The sequence below is a fragment of the Mustela nigripes genome, chromosome 4, assembly GCF_022355385.1.
Source record: "Mustela nigripes isolate SB6536 chromosome 4, MUSNIG.SB6536, whole genome shotgun sequence".
NCBI classification, from domain to species: domain Eukaryota; kingdom Metazoa; phylum Chordata; class Mammalia; order Carnivora; family Mustelidae; genus Mustela; species Mustela nigripes.
The window spans coordinates 108,786,055-108,805,122 of record NC_081560.1 but is presented as its reverse complement, the minus strand read 5'-3'; the positions used below and the strand labels follow the sequence as shown (position 1 = coordinate 108,805,122).

General features: G+C 49.7%; 1 protein-coding gene across 3 annotated transcripts in view; it reads right to left on the bottom strand.

The window, feature by feature from the left end:
• Nucleotides 1-14,287: 14,287 nt before the first annotated feature.
• The window catches only part of GNG4 (G protein subunit gamma 4), a 63,503-nt gene continuing 58,722 nt past the window's right edge, over nt 14,288-19,068 (bottom strand). For all 3 annotated transcript variants that reach the window (XM_059397276.1, XM_059397277.1, XM_059397278.1), the window contains one exon: nt 14,288-17,675. In XM_059397276.1, the coding sequence (XP_059253259.1) occupies nt 17,547-17,675 (129 nt within the window). In that variant the 3' untranslated portion in view covers nt 14,288-17,546. The remainder of the gene's footprint in view (nt 17,676-19,068) is intronic.

Sequence of the window (19,068 nt, the reverse complement as noted above, 5' to 3'; positions counted from 1 at the left end):
GTAGAGTGTGAAAAAAAATGAGCGCCTCATTGAATATAATACTGCAGATGAAAGTACTTGGCATTAGCTGGTGCTCAGAGAATGTTAGTTTCCTTTCTTCCGCAAGCTCAAGGGACAAAGAGGTAGGAGCTGTATCAGTCAGCTGCTGCTGCATAATAAACCACACTGAAACAGGGTTTGTTCTGGCTCAAGCGTCTGCAAGATGGCCAGGGCACTGCTGCAGTTGCCAGGGCAGCTCTACCTCGGAGGTCTTGTACTGGGGCCCATGAGGATGGGACAGTCACCACCTGTTCCCATCAGGCCAGGCAGAAGTCTAGGAGGGCTGACCAGAAGCACGTGAGGGCTGAGCCGGGTGTCCGCGGTGCGGTGAAACATGCACACATCCGTGGGGAGGAACTGCAAAACCACGTGCAGAGGGTGTAGTCGCGGCCGGGTAAGAATCAGGAAAAACATGCTGCTGCGTCTGCGCGGAGCAAGGAGCTCCAGGATGTCATGATATGCAGACTGGACCGTCAAAGTCGGGCAGACAAAATGTCCTGCAGCCTATGAGCGGAGGAGGCTGGAGGGAGGCTCCTGGGGCCCAAAGGGACAGGGCGGTGTTAAAGCATTAGCCCCTTCACCTTCGCAGAATCAAGAACGGAGTGCATTGGGGCAGTGAGGCTGACAGGGTACCCTGCAACGCCTGATGGGCTCCTGGGTCTAAAACACACACGCACAAGTGATGAATTTGAGGATGATGAAAGTATTGTCTCTGCTGTCACTTACAAATAAAATTGACAGAGACTAGCGGTGAATATGTATTTCCCGTGAGTTCCAAGGTAACAGACACACACAGATTCTGCCTCTGCTCGTCTGTCATCCGCGAGTGGTGGCCGGAAGCCCTGCTCGAAGAGGCGGGCACCGTGCGGGAAAACGAGCGAAGCGAAGGCCGCGGAGACGGGCCCAGGAGCCGTTACGGAACAGGCGATCGATCTGCACTGCGGAGAACGCGTGCCAGGTGTGGCGGGAGCACCCAGGAGCGGCTCCTACCGCAGCCCTGGGAAGGGGAGGGAAGGCTTCGAAGGGGGGTGCGACCCCCAAGGTAGGTACGAGAGCTCAGTAAAGTCCTAGGTGGGGGGGAGAACAGGTGAAAGGCTTTGCGGTGGTCTCAGCATCACTCAGGCACGCAGGGAGCGCGGAAGGGACACGGACAGAAGCTGTGACGGGCAGAAAGGAGAGGGACTCGCTCCTAGTACTGCCCGTTTACATGCTTCTCAGGAAGGCAGCTCAGCAGTGGTTGAGGACGGGCAAGGGACTGTTTCCTGACTGCTTCTCATAGATGTGGCTCCTTTTACTCACTGGACAAGCTTCTCGTGCCTGGATCCAGCCCTGCGGTAGTCAGATGTGGCTCCGGCCCGCGCGGAGCTCCGTCATCACCAGGAAGGATGTGGTGCTACCACGGAAGAAGGACAGGTGTTTGCGAGCCTCCGGCAAGGGGCTGAAAGCCTGGCTAGAGCACGAGGCAAGACTGGTGGAGGAAGCAGGCACTGGCCGGAGGCAGCAGGGGTAGAACATCCACCCAGATGGGCAGAGCCGGCTCTCATAAGATGTCGCAAGGACATAACCCATGAGCCATGCTGAATAGGAAGAGTGAAGCTGGGTGTGCCAGACACAGACAAAAAGCCCGGAGCAGGGGAGAGGGTTAGTGACACATGGAAAGGGATAGAAGCACAAAGATCCACCTCCTCGATGGCAGTGCCATTTCTACACTGTCCGTATTTGGCGTCACCTGCTCTGCCCCACGTAAGCTCTGTGCCCCAAATCCAGGCGAAAGGCCTGGTGGCTAAGCGGGTCATTGGCGAGCTATGCTGGTGGGGCGTGCTGCTCCGGAGTCTCTCTGAAGAGGAAGCATGTTGGATGCAGACACTTTATCTCTGCTGATCCCCCTGCCCCCCCCCCCCCACCAGCCCTGCGCCTCCTAACCACACTGTCAGAAAGAAGGCTGGTGGGAAAACAACAGAAAACGAGACTGCCAAACGCTGTCGAAGGCGGAGTTTGGGGGCTGTGATCCTGCCTGTATCCCATTCGAGGTGTGTTAACCTACCCTCGTGATTTCCCCCTGCTTCTTCTCATGTCTTTTCCATTGCTCCGATAACCCGCGCGATCCAAGCATCTCCAGATGGGCTGTGAGACCTTCTGTTCTGTGACCTCTGAGATGGTCTGTCTGCCCGGTGGGGAGCTGGAGGCCACCCCTGCCTCTGATTTCAGATACCTGGTCGAGCTTCGTGAGTGTCTTCTGCAGAACTCAGCTGCCTCAGGACGTGGGGCACCCCAGAGACGGACAGCTGGGGTTACTGGGCTGGGGGCTTGGCTAGTGGGCGCAAAGAAAGTAAGGAGGGGGGCCTAAGAAGCTGGCAAGAGGGAGGCTGAAATGATAGACATGGAGGGACTTTAACTTGACTAGGGAGTGAACTGGGGGAAAGAAAGGAAGTAAGGGATGTGGGGGGGGTGTCGGGGAGACGGAGGAGGGTGAGAAAGAGGGGTGAGTCTGGCTGGCATGAACCACAAGCTAGAGGGCTGGGAGGCTGTGGCAGGAGGGAGATGCCTCAATGTGTGACTTCAGAAAGGCTCCAGGTCACCTCTGCCTTGAGTTTGTCAGATGATCTTGAAGGGATTGTGCCTTTGGGTTCAGAATTTACTTAAGTGCCCCTGCTTCGTCTTCAGGACTCAGTCCTCATTCCCCGTCCTGTAATGGCTGCAGACCCGTGGTGCTAAGCCACCCTTCCGTTTCTCCCATCCTGTGGTGACTGACCCATGGCACACCGCTAACCCGTAGCTTTTCTCACTCAGTCGGGGTGGTTGGCCGATGGCTCTGCTTCAATACAAGACTATAAATGTCTTGATATTCAAACTGTTGAAACATTCTACTAAAACAACCCTGTTCTTAAATTTAATTCAACAAGTGATCATGGAGGACCCGCTCAAGGCCAGGCATGGGGATAGGTTCTGGGCAGCAGTTTGGGGGATGGGGACAGCAGGTCTGGGAGGAGCCTCTCCTCCGAGGTGGCCAGTCGTTTGGAGGCACCAGCCTGAAAGCCTCTGCTCCAGGGGATGCTGATTTTCTGCTGGATACAGATTTTCTGCTGGATGCCGGCTCCCCTCCTGTCCTCAAAGTTACCCAACCTGGTGATGCATGGAGTGACCTCTCTACCGCCCTTGTGTCCGTATGTCCATCAAAACATGGAGTATTGTCTTGCTTTTTAAATGTACCTAAGTAGCATATTTTATATATTGTTCTGCAACCTGTCCCTCCCACTCAACATCTTTTTGAGTAGGAGACCGCACCACTGGATATCTATGTCACAATCTATTTTTGAAATTCCCCCCTAACATGACATGTAGATAATATTTCTTACCAACCTGGCACCATTCTATGTGTTTTTCAGATTCTCATTCACATATCCTCAAAACAGGCAGTGTTATGCCAGCTCGGTTTTATACATGAGGAAACAGACACAGAGAGGCTCAGTAACCCATTCAAGGTCACACAGCTACTCAGTGGTGGAACAAGGATTCAAACCCATATTATCTGTCACATCAGGTCTACGTCCATGACCCCTGGGCTACCGTGTCTCCTTATGGTGTTTCTGTGTTTCCCTATTACAGTCTTATGACACTTATTCTTATGCCTACTGGTGGGTGCACATGTGGTTGCTGGGTCCAGAGGGTGTCTCTCGTTGTGATGAGTGTTTATAGTGTGAGCTCGACTGGGGACTAAAGCGTTGTAGGAGCAATTCTGGAGGCTCTGAGGGAGTTCAGGGCAGCTAAATAGTGACTTCAGTGTTTGATCCAGCTCTTAACTCCAGCCTTTTTTCCTGCCACGGTGACCATCCAAGAGGAGGCTAAGAGACTATAAAAACACTTGGAGAGAAGAGAGAAGACAGAGTGACCCACGTCAGAGAAGCAACTCTTCTAAACTGCTTCTCTCATTCATCATGAAGATGCTTGGACCCACTGTGTGACGCCCCGTGAGAGACCTAGGAACCGGCCATTTCCCCTGTATAACTTCAGCCTGTCGGTTCCCCTCGTTAGTCTGCTCGACCACTTAGGGGAGTCTGTATGTTGGCCTAAGCCAATAATTTTGACCAAACTCTTGCAATATGATTAGAGGAAGAACAGGATAGCTTTTGGCTTAACGATGTTCCGGAATAACGGTGTAAGTGTGGGAATGTTTGTGGAAATACTAACATCCTCTGTCTCCTCCTTCTCCGGGTCCAGACCGCAGCATCCTCATTTGAAGAGGACGAATGTCCGTGGGGCTGTAATAACCAAGGGCGCTCATTAAATCCCACAAACTCAGTTACCCTACAGGTGAGATGCCCCTGGTGACTTTAAATGGCAAAGAGGAAGTAGGATCGGTGGGCGGGGGTTGGTCAACCCTCTCTGAGGGCCTTTTTTGCCCTGGCCCAGCCTGAATCAGCAAAGACACAAACCACAAAGTGTGCCCCCAGAAACGGTGAGGTCCAGGCTTGCTCCTTCTCCCTCCCTGGTCCATCTCTGGGCCACTGGACAGGAAAGGGATATGTGTTATGCTATGGGGGAAATCCTAATTTTTCAGTAGGTTGCAAGAGGCATGTTTCGGGTGAGTAGTTTGATGTTCCTTTTCTGGAGGGAGGGCTCGTAAGTGTGTTGGCACATTGATCAATTGAGCCGTCTGGGGTGAAACGTGGGAAACAGAGCATCTGCTCCTGGGAGGGGGAAGGGAGGGCAGGCTGGACCCTGCCCTGCACAGGGGAGGAGTGAGGGAGTGAGGGAGAAGCATCCTCGGATGGCAGGCCCGATGTGTCCAAGGGAACTTGTAAGATCGTGGATGATGTAAAACCCTCCTCTGTCACCCCTACAAAGTCTCTAGAAAAACTGGCATTGGTCACTCGTGCTCTCGGAGGGAATGGAATTGTTTTGGACACGTTCAAAGTCCTCACAATTACACATGATACAAGAGCCGTTTCCAAATTGCAGGCCCGAGTCTGCTCGTGCGTGTGAAAGCAACTTAGTGTTTTGTGCCCAGCATTTAACAAAGGAAGTAGGATGGAAGAGAAAAGAGCCGCTTGCACCTACTAAAGGTAAGGAGGCTTTTGGCAAATTTTGTACGGGTTTTAGTCTATCTGGACTGCTATAACAAAATACCACCGACTGGGTGGCTTATAATCTACAGAAATTTTCTCCCAGTTCTGGCGGCCAGGAAGTCCCAGTTCAGGCTGCCAGCATGGTTGGGTGGGGGCTCTCTTCCCGGTTCAAAGCTGGTGCCTATTGCTGTGTCCTCACGCGGTGGAAGGGGCAAGTGGTCCCTCTGGAGCCTCTTTAATAAGGAACCTGATCCCATTCATGACAGCTCCACATGATTTAAGTACCTTCCTAAGGCCCCACCTCCTAATAATCATCTTTTGGAGGTTATGATGTCAGCATAAGAATTACAATTATGAAGACAAACATTTCAGACCACGGCAGTATGTATGTGCTGAGCTGTGATATAAAAGGTGTTTCTTTTTGTGGATCGTGGTAAAAAAACGAGGAGCTCTGCACTCCAGGGTCACGTGCCTGCTACAGCAGTAACCTTGACCGCTCGCTCAGCTCTAACACAAGCCCAGAGTCCTTATAAAGGCAGTCCTAGGGGCGCCTGGGTGGCTCAGTGGGTTAAAGCCTCTGCCTTCAGCTTAGGTCATGATCTCAGGGTCCTGGAATCGAGCCCCGCATCGGGCTCTCTGCTCAGCGGGGAGCCTGCTTCTTCCTCTCTCTCTGCCTGCTTCTCTGCCTACTTGTGATCTCGGTCTGTCAAATAAATAAATAAAATCTTAAAAAAAAAAAAAGCTGTCCTGATGCCTGTTGGCTTCAGCACTGTTCACCACCCCCAAGAGGCGGAAGCAAGCTAAGGTCCAGGAAGGACGGATGGATAAACACCCCGTGGTGTGTGCATAAGGTCTATACACACAGTGGAACATTATTCAACCTTAAAAAAGGTTCCAGTCAAAGGCAGCAGCACAGATAAACCTGAAGAACGTTATGCCGAGGGAATCAGCCAGTCACCAAAGGACACGTACTGCGTGAGTCCACGGATGGGAGCGACCTCAAGTCAGCAAAGTTCTAGAAGCAGAAAGCAACATGGCAGCTGAGGGGCTGAGGAGATGGGAGTATGGAATCTTAGTCAGGATGAGAAAGTTCTAGAGATATGTGGCACATCAATGTGCAGGGGATTAGCAGTACTGCATTATACACTTAAAAATTAAGAGGGTAAAGATGTGCCATGTTTTCTAACACACACGCACACACACACACACACACGCATGCATGAGGAGTCCTGGCTCAAAGGTTCCCGGCGCTGGGCACTAGCTCTTACCTTCCGCTCTCCCTGCTTCTTTGCTTCAGTGTCCTGGCAGGTCTTGTTCCGCCATCTCTGCGAGCCCCATTGGGAAGCCCTCCTTGGCTGGGCCCCCCTTGCTCACGGGGCTGCTTCTGACTTGCAGACCTGGGCTCCGCAGGACCGCGGGCCTCCCTCGCCAAGCAGGTGGGAGCCGGCACTGGAGCCCCGCGCTCCGGCCATGCACGCCCAAACACCAGAAGGAAGCCCTGCATGCTTCACTTCTCTCCACACCGCACCCCCCACCCCTGCCCATCGGCTGCCTCCTGGGAAGAGGCTTCTTGGGCCACCTGCGCTGCCACGTGTGCCAGCCAAGGCCCTACCTTGCTAGGAGGTTGCTCCGTGTTTTCCCCCACAAAGATGCTCTCACTGATCAAATTCTACTACGGCTTCTATGAACTGGTTTTCAAATATGCTCGACTTGGGGCATTGCTGTTGTCTTCTGCACTGTCCAACTTCAGAAAGAATCCTCCTTAACCAGTTTATCCAGGATACCCTCCACCCCCTACCCTCAGTATGGGATCACCTCCTGGAACACATCCTCTTCCCCATCCCCAGATGAGGTCTGATCACTCCGGCCGGCCCTCCCTCCCCCTGATGTTTTCTCTCCATGATTTCCATCCACTGCCCGACCCCGCTCCTCGGCTACGAATCCCCACTTGCCCGTGCTGTTCGGGAGTGGAGCCCGGCCTATCCCACTGAAGGACCCCACTGCAGTGGTCTCTACGGGCCCCTCCAGTGAATAAAATCTGCCTTCCTCTTCAACAAGGGTCATGACTATTTTCTCTCCTTAATAGCGCTCATGTGGGTTTCAAAGCTTGACAGATCGCTGACTCGGCATTCAGCCTCCTCATTGCTTGGTGAGGGGAGTGGTCTTTTGTACAGAGGGGAGTGAGGAGACAGCCGGCAGGACTGCTGTGGACCGAATGCAAATCAGACTGCAGGATACCCCTTCGCCAAACCCTCTATGTCTCCCTATTGCCCTTGGCAAAAAGTTCAAACTTCCTACCTCGGTTTACCAGGACCCATTTGCCCTTTGGCACTCTCCCATTTCCGACTCCTTGTCCAGGCCTCCAGAACAGCCTGCAGCTCCCAGACCCTCTCTCTTGAGCTTTTTCCCCTGCCCTTGTCAAGTGCTGCTTTCCACCGGGGTGGCAAATTCCTACTTACTTAAGTCTTAGTAGAAATGGAGCCTTTACCATGAAGCTAACAGAGCTTAAGCTTCTGGGCCTGTGCTCAAGCCTTCAAACCTGATTTTGTAACCTAGGATTCCTCCTCCTCCCCTTCTTCTCCTTCTTCTTCTTTTTTTTTTTTTTCTTTTTAAGATTTTGTTTATTTATTTGACAGAGAGAGAGTAGGAGAGCATAGGCAGGGGAGCAGCAGAGGGAGAGGGAGAAGCAGGCTCCCTGCCCAGGGAGCCCCATGCGGGGCTCTATCCCAGGACCCTGGGACCACAACCAGAACCAAGCCTTTGCCTCACAAAATCTGAATCTACTTTTGAGTGTCAGTGTAGACAATCTGATCTCCTGAACTCATTAAGAAGGGGATCTTAACCTCTGATATGTGCTGCCCACCGATCCCACATCCCGGGGACGGCCCTGACAGTGCTCCACTGTGAGCCTCTGGACTCAACAGTCTCTTCCCTGAAACTCAGAGAGAAAAGTTATTTTATCTTTGCCCCTCGTGTGCCGAGATTCAAGTGCATAGTAGGTAGGCAGTAAAAATGTGACTGTATGATGCCCTGTGTAAAATGATTTGGGGAAATGGTGCTTTTTATGTCTCTCAAGGTATTCCATAAAACCTCTGTTGTGAATGAAGGAGTGAGCACGGTCCAGGAAGTTCGTTCCAAACCCTGCCCTGGCGCTGTGTCTTCCTGATTCTCTCCCACTTCCTGGAGCTTGATGCGTTTGTGGCAACTTTACCAAATCAACACAGCTTTCTCATCTGCCCGACCATCTAGGGATCTCTCTGAAGCAGGACGTTTTTATTAAAGAACAAACAAAACAGAAACAAAATATCTAGCATCTCTTCAGACTTAAGAGCTTGCCAGTGTGTCCAATATAAGGAATTCTGAGAATTCCTTATATTATACAATTTACTTTTCTTCCCTTTACTTACTGAAATCTCAAGTTAGAGCTGTTAGACACTCATCTACTCCTGACCATGGCTCTTGGCCAGGTGTAGCCCTGGGAAGCCCTTTTGGTGCCCTTTCTGTGCTCTTGGATTCTTTTTTTTTTTTTTTTTTTTTAAGATTTTATTTATTTATTTGACAGAGAGAGATCACAAGTAGGCAGAGAGAGAGGGAAGCAGGCTCCCTGCTGAGCAGAGATCCCGATGCGGGACTTGATCCCAGGACCCTGAGATCATGACCCGAGCCGAAAGCAGCAGCTTAACCCACTGAGCCACCCAGGCGCCCCAGTGCTCTTGGATTCTTGGATGATGTGGTGGTTGAGAACAGGCTCTGATGTCGGTCTTCCTGAGTTTAAATTGCAGCTCTCCTATTTATGGGTGGTGTTCTGTGAACTTGACCTGGTGACTTGAGCCAGACTCTCAACAACCAATTGTTGAACTTTCAGGAACTTTGCAAACCTGTGGATGATCTTGAACTTGGCATTAACAGGAGTAGCTACGCCATGGAAACTGGCAAATGCCAGTTTTTTGCCCATTCCCTGACCTGCTTGTTGCCATAAACCAGCATGTCACTGCTTCTTCTTTATCTATAGGGTAGGAGTAATAATAGTGCATATCTCATGGAGGATTTGGGAGAAGTTACCTTAAGTGTGCTTACTTGTGCATGCCGAGTACTCAGTAATTGTGAGCTATTCTGGGTGATTCTCCCATTTCACATGGTCTAAAGTCTTTCTGCTTCATGTATCCCTTTCTGCCATAACTTCAAACATTGGATCTGCCAGATCCAGCACATATATGAATAATAAAAATTTTAAAAATCCCTTAGACTAAGTAGGACCTTAAAACAACTAGCTCGGGACACTTGGATGGCTCAGTCAGTTAAGGATCTGCCTTTGGCTCAGGTCAGGATCCCAGGGCCCTGGGATCGAACCCTGCATTAGGCTCTCTGCTCAGTGGGGAGTCTGCTTCTCCCTCTGGGCTCTCTCTCTCAAATAAATAAATAAAAATCCTAAAAAAAAAAAAAAAAAAAAAAGAACTGCAAAAGAACCATAAAACAACCAAAATGGCAATAAGTACATCATATCCATAATTACTTTTAAGGGAGTGGAATGGAATGGACTAAACACTCCAATCAAAAGACATAGGGTTCCAAATGGATAAAAAAGCAAGACCCATCTACACGCTGCCCACATGAGACTCATTTCAGACCAAAAGATGCATGCAGATTGAAAGGAAGAGATGGAAAAGCATTTCTCATGCAAATGGAAGTGAAAAGGAAGCCAGGATAACAGTACTTACATTGGACAAAATAGATTTTAATACAGAGACCATAACAAGAGATGAAGAAAGACACCGTGTGATCGTAAAGGGAACAATCCAACAAGAAGATACAACAATTGTAAACATTTATGTGTTTACACCCAACAAGAGTGTACCCAGATACATAAACAACAGAAAACAAACATGAAGAAATTAACTGATACTAATTCAATAACAATAAGAGACTTCAACATCTCAGTTACATCAGTGGACAGATGATCTAAAGAGAAAATCCACAAAGAAACAGTGGCTTTGAATGCCTTGTTGGACCAGATGGATCTAACAGATATATTCAGAACATTACATCCTAAAACATCAGAATAAATATTCTTTCCAAGTGCACATTGAACATTCTCCAGAATAGATTACATATTAGGCCCCATTACTGGCTATTTACCCAAAAAACACAAAACACTAATTTGGGGGCGCCTGGGTGGCTCAGTTGGTTAAGTGTCTGCCTTTGGCTCAGGTCATGGTCCCAGGATCCTGGGACAGAAGAAGAGCCCACGTCAGGCTCCCTGCTTGCTCAGTGGGAGTCTGTTTCTTCTCCTTTCCTCTTATACCCTCTCTCTCTCACTATCTGTCACTATCTGTCTCTCTCTCAAAAAAAAAAAAAAAAACAACTAATTAGAAAAGATACACGCACCCCTATGTTTACTGCAGCACTACAGAAGCAGCCCACGTGTCCACTGATGGATGCATGGAGGACGAAGACGTGGTCCATGTACAGTGGACTGTTAACCACAGCAAGAACGAAATCTTGTCATTGGTAATGACATGACTGGAACTAGAGATTATGATGCCAAGTGAAAGAAGTCAGTCAGAGAAAGACAAATACCATAGGATTTCACTCATATGTGGAGTTTAAGAAATAAAACAAACAAATGACAACACAAAAGGAGACCAACCAAAAAACAGACTCTAAACTATAGAGAACAGAAGGTTACCAGAGGGAGATGGCTGGGGGTTGGGGGAAACAGGTGACTGGGATTAAGATTACACTCACCATGGTGACTAATGGACATCCACTCACTGGCTGATAAGTTTTACCTTTTCTTTATTTCAGTGCATTTTGGTAAATGTCAGTCTTATTTTAAATTCGGAGTCTCTATCTGGTCTTGTGTCCACACTGATGGTGAACAGGGTAAATATAGTTTAGTCCCTATTTATCAAGCATGTGTTATACCCCGGGCAGAGTTAAATAGCCATGTTACTTCACCGAATGTTCTAGAGTCCCATGTGAAACAGGGGTTGTTACACTCATTCTACTTGAAGGAGTGAGAGCCCAGTGGAGTGCCGAGCTAGTAAGTGAGAGTCAGGATTTGAACCTGAGTCCCTCTGACTCCAAAGCCATGTTCCTTAAGCCTCTGTTTTTGCTTTGTTTTGTTTTGCCTTTTTAAAAATTGTGTTACGTTGGCCACTATACATTAGTTTTTGACGTAGTGTTCCAAGATTTATTGTTTATATATAACACACAGTGCTCCATTTTTTTAAATCTCCTAACAGAACTCCTGGCTTGATCCTTATTTGTCTACCAAGTGGGATCCCTCCTTTCCTTCTGTATTGTCCTGTTCTTAACATCATTTTAGCTGAAGCAAGATGAGCCATTAGGGGTCTGTACTTCCGGTGTCAGAGACCAGCAAGGGCTAAGCTGAATCAAGTTCCCTGATCAGGAAGCAGATCTGATAAAAGCAGCATCAGCTACAAAGCACTGACTTTATTGGGGATATGGGTTTCCTTTATTCTGCCCTTCTTCTTCTTCTTTTTTTGAAAGATTTTATTTATTTATTCGACAGACAGAGATCACAAGTAGGTGGAGAGGCAGGCAGAGAGAGAGAAGGAAGCAGACTCCCCACCGAGCACAGAGCTGGATGCGGGGCTCGATCCCAGAACCCTGAGATCATGACCTGAGCCGAAGACAGAGGCTTAACCCACTGAGCCACCCAGGTGCCCGGGATTGGCTTATTCTTAAATTGAGTGGGATGAAATCTAATCTCACTTAAAAGCAAAAGAGAAAAGAAAGAATAATAAAAAATGTAAAAACTCCAAATAAATGATAAGAATTTCGCCAAATAATTTGGAGAAAAGAGTCAGACAACTAATACTTGTGCACACACCTGGCCATGGTAATAATAGGTTGCTTTTCTCACAGGAACACTTGAATACCCTCTACTCCAAACAATGGGCGTTGGGAGTGGACGAGGCTGACTCGTGTGACTTCGTGCTCCTGGGACAATGTTTCCTTCCTTGTCCGGCTGTTCTTCCCTTGCTGACCCAGCCGCAGCCCAACCCTGACCTTGATCACCCCAGTGAAACCAGGGTTCAGGGAGATTGTACAGCACTCAGGTGCTGCATGGTTTTTAAACAGCCACAAAGTGTGACCTTACCATAAAGTCAAGAGTCCGAATCAAGCCTAGTGGCCTTTATTTTTTTAATGTGCGGTGGCAGAGAGGAGAGACTTGTCTCGGAGGCTCTTGGTTTGACTCCAGGCAGTGGCATGACGTTTAACTCCTTTGCTTGGTGCCTGGTGGAGGTGAGCACTCCCCAAATAATGGTTTCCCTCCCTCCTCCCCTTCACAGGGTCTTCTGAAGCTTTGTTCAGGAGTTAGAGAGATGCACTTGGTGTCAAGAAATGACCAGCAACATTTGTTGGGATAATACTGAATGTCTCTCCTGTGCCGGCTGGTCTGTTAGGTGCTGAGACTATAGGGGTGAGTAAATGTCCCTCCCTCACGGAGTTTACAACACAGTTGGGGGAGCACATGGGGGAACTGAGTGATCACATATTCAAACGTAAAATCCCAACAACGGCAGGCATTGTAAGTAGAGCTTCACTGAGCAAGAAGAAGCTATAAATACCTCTGAGAGGTCAGAGAAGGCGCGAGCCCTCAGGGACATTCAAGTTCAGATCTAAAAAGTAAGTAGACCTGGCGGAAGGAGAGTGAAGAGGGCTAGGCAGAGGGAGCAGCAGGTGCAAAGGCCCTTTGGCAGCAGGGAACAGGCTGGTGGGGTGGGCTTGAGTAATGGCCGTGGGGATGGGCACGGGGTTTTGAAGGGGCGTGAGGTGTGTAGGTGAATCTGGGAATGTGGGGGGCGGGGCACAGCCGGAAGGGCCTGGAGGCCACCCTGTCAGTGATGAATCTTTGAAGGTTAGAGTAACATCAGCACACGGGCTTAGGTTAGAGTAACATCACACATGGGCTTGAAAATTTTACCAGTTGGTGACTGACTTAGAGCTAACAGAGAATCAAGTGCAAGGGTTTTATTAGAAACTGTGAGATGGCCGGTTCTGACCAGCGGCAGGTGACACTGGTCACGCATACTTATCTTAAGAGTATTAAGACTGGCAGATGCCCAGCTTCTTGTCTCCCACTGCTGCTCGTGGCTGCCCCTCTGGCAGAGCAGTGCTGCCCCGGACGTGAAGCCCTTGGGGGCGGGGAAGGGAGCACCGTCCTGGTCCTCCATAAAGGCTACCTGTGACCTGGGATCTGCTCCCCTCTGTGAAGAGCTCAATGAAAGGGAAGTGTACACGGAGAGTCTAAACTAATTCCAAGTCCATATTCTTTCCAGGTCAAAATATTTGTTGTTGCTGCTGTTGTCACTATTATTATTGTTTTCATCTCGAATTTGAAGTCACCAGAACACAACTCCCCCGACCTTCGGCCTGCTCCCCTCCCGTGGCTCCGACGGAGGGAGGCAGCCGACCATTCGTAGACTCACTGCGGCTTTCCGGGGGCTGGAGCTCAGAATCAAATGTGAGACCTGCTGACTCATGTCGCGGGGTCCCAGCGTGAAGCTACTCTGGGATCAGCCTGAGATTTCATATTCACTCTCTGCAAGGACAGTGGCCACGTGGTAGTGGAGAGCAAAGGGGACAGCACTGCGGGGCCCTCAGAAAAGATCAGAGGCTTGGAAGGGGGCCCCCGAGCTCCTGGGGTGGGAGTGCCTTAGAGAAGTCCTCTCTGCCCCCGGGTACTGGTGGGCTGGGTGGCCAGGAGGCTGGGGCCGCATTTAGAAGGTGCAGCTGGTGCCTTTGCTGTGGTTTCTTCCTTCACAGGTGGTCTGTGGTAATAGGGTTTTGGGGCAGGCCCCTCCCTCTGTTCATACCGGGAGCCCCTCTGGCCGGGAGGTAGGAGGGGCTAACAAGAGGTCGTACCTCTCATTTACGGAGAGGCTGATCCAAGTGGGAATCCCCAGAGGATTCCTCATGTTTTTCCAAAAGACACGCCCATACCCCGTTCCCGTTTCAGCCTGCATTCTGCTGAAAGCCGGTTCTCTGCGCAGAGAGCTGTGGATTAGAAGCATTTCAAATTCCAAAATGCTGCCAAATACACTTAAGAGTCCTGCTCCATTACTGATGTTCTGCCTAAAGAGGAATAAAATATTGAACTAAGTGCCCCTCAAACTCCTCCCGCAAACCCCAGTAGGATTATTGATTGCTAGTCACACAAACCAACTTTTATTGAAGAATAACATACATACAGAAAAGTACACAATCCAAAGTGTACAGCTCAGAGAATTTTCACAAACTGGACACATTCAGGTAACTAGCAACTAGATCGACACATGGAACATTCTAGAAGCTCCCCTTGTGCCCCTTCTGATTCCCATCCTCCAGAGAGTAACTAATATTCCCCACTTGCAACAGCTTGGGTTAGCTTTGCTGAGCTTTGCAGCTGACATAAATGGAATCATGTAGTATGAACGTGCCCAATGTCGTGAGCCTCACACAATGCTATGGGGTCGAGATATGGGATCGTTATTCCCACTGCCGCCCAGGATTTCACTGTGGGAATATACCAGAATTTCCTTATCCATTCGACGTGGGCATTGGAGCGCTTTCCGGCTTTGGGTTATCCTGAATAGCGCTTCTAGGAACATTCTAGTACTTTTCTTTTGGTGAGCACATACACACATTTCTGTAAAGTACCAACCCAGGAATGGGGTTTTTAGATCATATAATATGTACATCCAACCCAGGCTATCTTACGGAATAAGAAATTTACTGGATGGAGCTTGGAGGCTTAGAGAATTGACAGAAAACTAGAAAGAAAGAGACGTAGGAGGATGTGGTGGGGGCAGAGGGTGAGACAGCTAGCGGGGCCGAGGAATGGAGTGGGAATGGTCTACTCAGGGCTCTGCCATCCCTGGTCCTTGTTGGCTCTGGGCACAGAATCCCTGCAACCTGCCAGGCCTAGATGCCTCCCTGCTGGGCCACTGCTGCCCCTGGACCACTGCAGCTCCCATAAAACAAATCTTAGCGTCTTCTCATTTCTGTGTCACTTGCTCCGAGCTCATAGGTCCAGGCAAAGGAGTCCAAGCAGGGGGTCCACCTGAGGCCAGGAAGACCTCTCCCCTTCAGCACCCACAGTGAAAGGGAGTCCTAGTGTGTCTAGTGAGGGGTGATCTTCCCCTGTAGGAAGGGGGGGTCAGACGCTGGACAGCCAGCTCGTGAACACAAAGTGACGACCGTCCACAGCAGGCGCAGCCCCTTTGGTTCGCCTCCCAGTGAGCGGCTAGTGGGGCGAGGGGGTCAGCCACCTGTTTGTGTACCTCGGAGCCCAATTGCACGGCCTTGCCTTTAGCAAGGGGGCGACGAGTTCAGGGACACTTTAGAAGGGGCCAACCACAAAGGTAAGAGAGCATCTCCTGGAGGAAGGAAAGGGAGAGAAGAGGAAGAGGAAAAAAGCGAGTGACAGAGGGGAGGGACAGAAACTGAATACAAAGGAGAGAAAGTCTGGAAGAAGGCGAGAAGCAGAGTTTCTTCCTGACCTGATTTCTCAGGCTTCTGTGCTGTCCCACTTTCTCTGCTTCTCTGATGTGCTTTTATGAATTGTGCTTTGCTTTATCAGGTTAATGATGTTGACATCGACCACAGAAGAAAGAGCTCCTGGTCATCAACTGAGACAGGGAAGGGTTTGAAGTCTGATTATCACACGCCGCATACAATTCTGCTCTCATTAGAGCATACGGCTTCCTAACCTCGCTGGTGACATCAGTGAGCTTTAATGAAATGAAGAATCACTTCCAACAAAAGAGGCAAAGCATAAACATGTACTGAAGCCATTTGCAAGGTGGCAAGTTATTAATTGATCTGAAATTATATTTGGCTCTCCAACAGAACCACGGTGACTTTGAAGTCATACATTCCCGCCAATGTTATGTTGGAGCCTTTAGTAATTTGTTTTAAATGATAATCAGAGCTTTCATCTATGTAGCACCTCTCTGTGGCCTCCCAAAGAGAAAGGCGGGAGGAGTCATTACCATTATCCCCAATTAGCAGGTTAGAACATTCCAGGCACACAATAGCTTGCCCCACATCACATGGCCAGCTGCCGTGAGAGCCAGTGAGTACAGTGGTTTCTACAACAGAAGAGCCGTGAACTTGGACAAGGAGCTCTCTGCCCCCATGGTTTATTCTCTTTCAACTTTGTTTTAGGCGGGGTCAGAAAAACCAGGAGCTGTCCAGTCTCCCACAGGGGCATCCACATATCTGTCTATCATTTTCCATGAGCTACTTGGGCCCAATATGCCTCCTTCTGGCAAAGATGGGGAGAGACGTGTGCTACACTTATACTAGAGAGAGAGACAGAACAAGCAGGGGGTGGGGGTGTGAGAGGCAGAGGAAGAGAGAATCTCAAGCAGACCCCCCTGCCGAGCACGGAGTCCAACACGGGACCCTGAGATCATGACCTGAACCGAAATCAAGAGTCAGTGCTTAACCCACTGAGCCATCCAGGCGCCCCTGGTTGCCTATCTTTAAAACAGACTACTCTTGTGGCATTTGTGGATTGTGAGAGGATTAAATAAGTGAATACAGTCAATGCTCGGATGGTGCAGAGCAGCAGCTGCCCTGTGGCTCGCTCTGGGGCAGGGACCACTCCAGTGACAGCCCATGGGCCCTGGGCTGTGCCCAGAGCAAGTCCCTATTAATGGAGCTATGTGAGAACTACGAGAAGTCAGAGTAAGAGGGGCACTAAGACACGGCACGTGGAGGGGAAGACAAAGCCCTCGGTGGGTGCAGCTTGAGCACACAGACAGACGGCTGCCGTGGTGCGCACGGACACTGAGGCTTGCTACAATAGTCCCCCAATATCGACACCTGTAGAAAGACCCCCTCCAAAGTGGTCGGTGGTAATCAGTGAGAAGCAGGGACTTGTCCTCGGCGGGGTCTGGGCCCCACACACATCAGGAAAACCATCTGATGCTGTGGGTTATTTCCTTTCTCATAGGATAATGAAAAAGCAGGAGAGAGAACTTCCAGATGAAAACTTTATCCACATAGCTCAGTGGGTCCAAATGCTCTAATTTGCTACTGAATTATTGGGAATGCGGGGGGGGGGGCATTGTACAGTTTTTCTTTTCCATAAATTAAGCACTGGAATGTATGAACTTGAAGTACTGAAAATGGGAACTGATGCTTTAAAAAGTTAAACTCTTAACCTCATACTTATTTTCACTTGGCACATGTGTTATTGGGTTACGAAAAGATCTATTTGCTTTGCCAGTGATGGAAATACCATGAGAATGAAAAGAAGGCATGAAATAGAACACAATGAAGAAAACCAATGGAGAGAGGCAGGTCCCGGCCATCCTGGTTGGGGAGGGCCCGGGGTGGGCTGGGACTCCCTATAGCTAAGAGCATGCGGTCTCTACCAGTGAATTTAAGGACAGGAAAGGAGCCACGTCATAATCCATGGAGTCAGAGGATGGTACAAAAGAACTTCTTCTCTCGGAAGGGGTTTTCTGACGCAGGCACTGGGATGATGAGAGGGTCCTCACGTACGTGGGCTTCACAGTAGGCCAGGAGGTCTGCGGCTGCCTGGGAGACCTGTGGGGAACACAGCACAGAGGTTAAAAGCCAGTTCATGGTGGGTCTGGTGCAGAGGCGTCCGTGTGGATACGGCCAAGGACAGGCGGGCGGTGTGCACTGCCAAAGACAAGGCCAGCCTGGAGAGAGGGTCTGTGCAAACCCAAGGAGACAGGGTTGAAAACATGCCTGGATGGGAGGAGGTGTGGCCCGGGGGTGCAGGAACAACCTCTGAAGAGGAATGGGAAGGCCCAGACATCCTTGTTCTACTGATGAGTGGAGGCCCTGGGTCGTTAGCTTCACGACGACTCCGCTAAACCGTGTACAGATGAATAAAGTGGAGCGCTGGGCCTGGCCAAGCCTGTGTGATTGTGTTTGTTATTGTTATTTGTTGTTTGATTGCAATCCACTCTCGTGACCAGCACAGAGAGACACTTCATTTTCCCCAAGAGAACACATATTATCAGTGTATTGTATGCATCACATACAGGAGCTACGTACTCTAAGCGCACACCTTAACTCACAAAGGCCACCCCTCCCCCTCAGCCCATGTGCAGGGAATTGCATGGTGCAGAGCAGCAGCTGCTCCCCTTCACTTTCCTTCCAGTCTCACCTGAAGCATGCGGACCCATGGTAGGGGTGCGCTGAGCTATCCCCCTTGTTCAAGCCTGGGGTTCTAGAGGAGGGGCTGGGTGGGAGCCAGCAAAGGGCCCAACCCCGCTCCCTAATAGGAAGATGAAGCTACCAGCTCCTTTCACCCGGCATCTGGGTCATGTGCTTGGCAAATGAATGGCCCGTGTTGATGCATCCGGCCAATTAGGTCGTCCTGCCTGCATGGGCTTATTAGAGGTTACAGGCGGAGCTAAGCATCCAGCAGTCAAATGATATCCTTTCGGGGCACTCAATGTCTAAATCCTTCCTAGAATGTTAAAAACATTCCATAAATGAATGAAAAAATGTCTTAGAATCCCCAGTGTATACAAGCCACACACATTCTCTCCAGGTTTTAAAGACTGACCTACCTTCCAAAATTTTCTGGGAATTTTTCTTCTGATTTCCAGACCAGACCTGATTTAGCAGTGGCTGGACTCCTACAAACAATTCTGGTAGAGATGTATAAGGAATTTACCCCCGCCCAGGGCAAGATCTCAGGGTCCTGGGATCAAGCCCTGCGTTGGGCTTTCTGGTTAATGGGGAGCCTGCCTCTCCTTCTCCCTCTGCACCCCACCCCTACTCATGTTTCCTCTCTCTCTTAAATAAATAAATTAAAAAAAAAAAAAGAAAAGCTTTAATGTACCTCTGTTTACCTTTTAGCACGATCCAGCTAGCCCAAAGTTAGGTTGCTAAACTGTAATTACAACCGGCTTAACACCCTTCACGGGGGAATTGGAACAGTTCCGTTTCCTGAGACTGA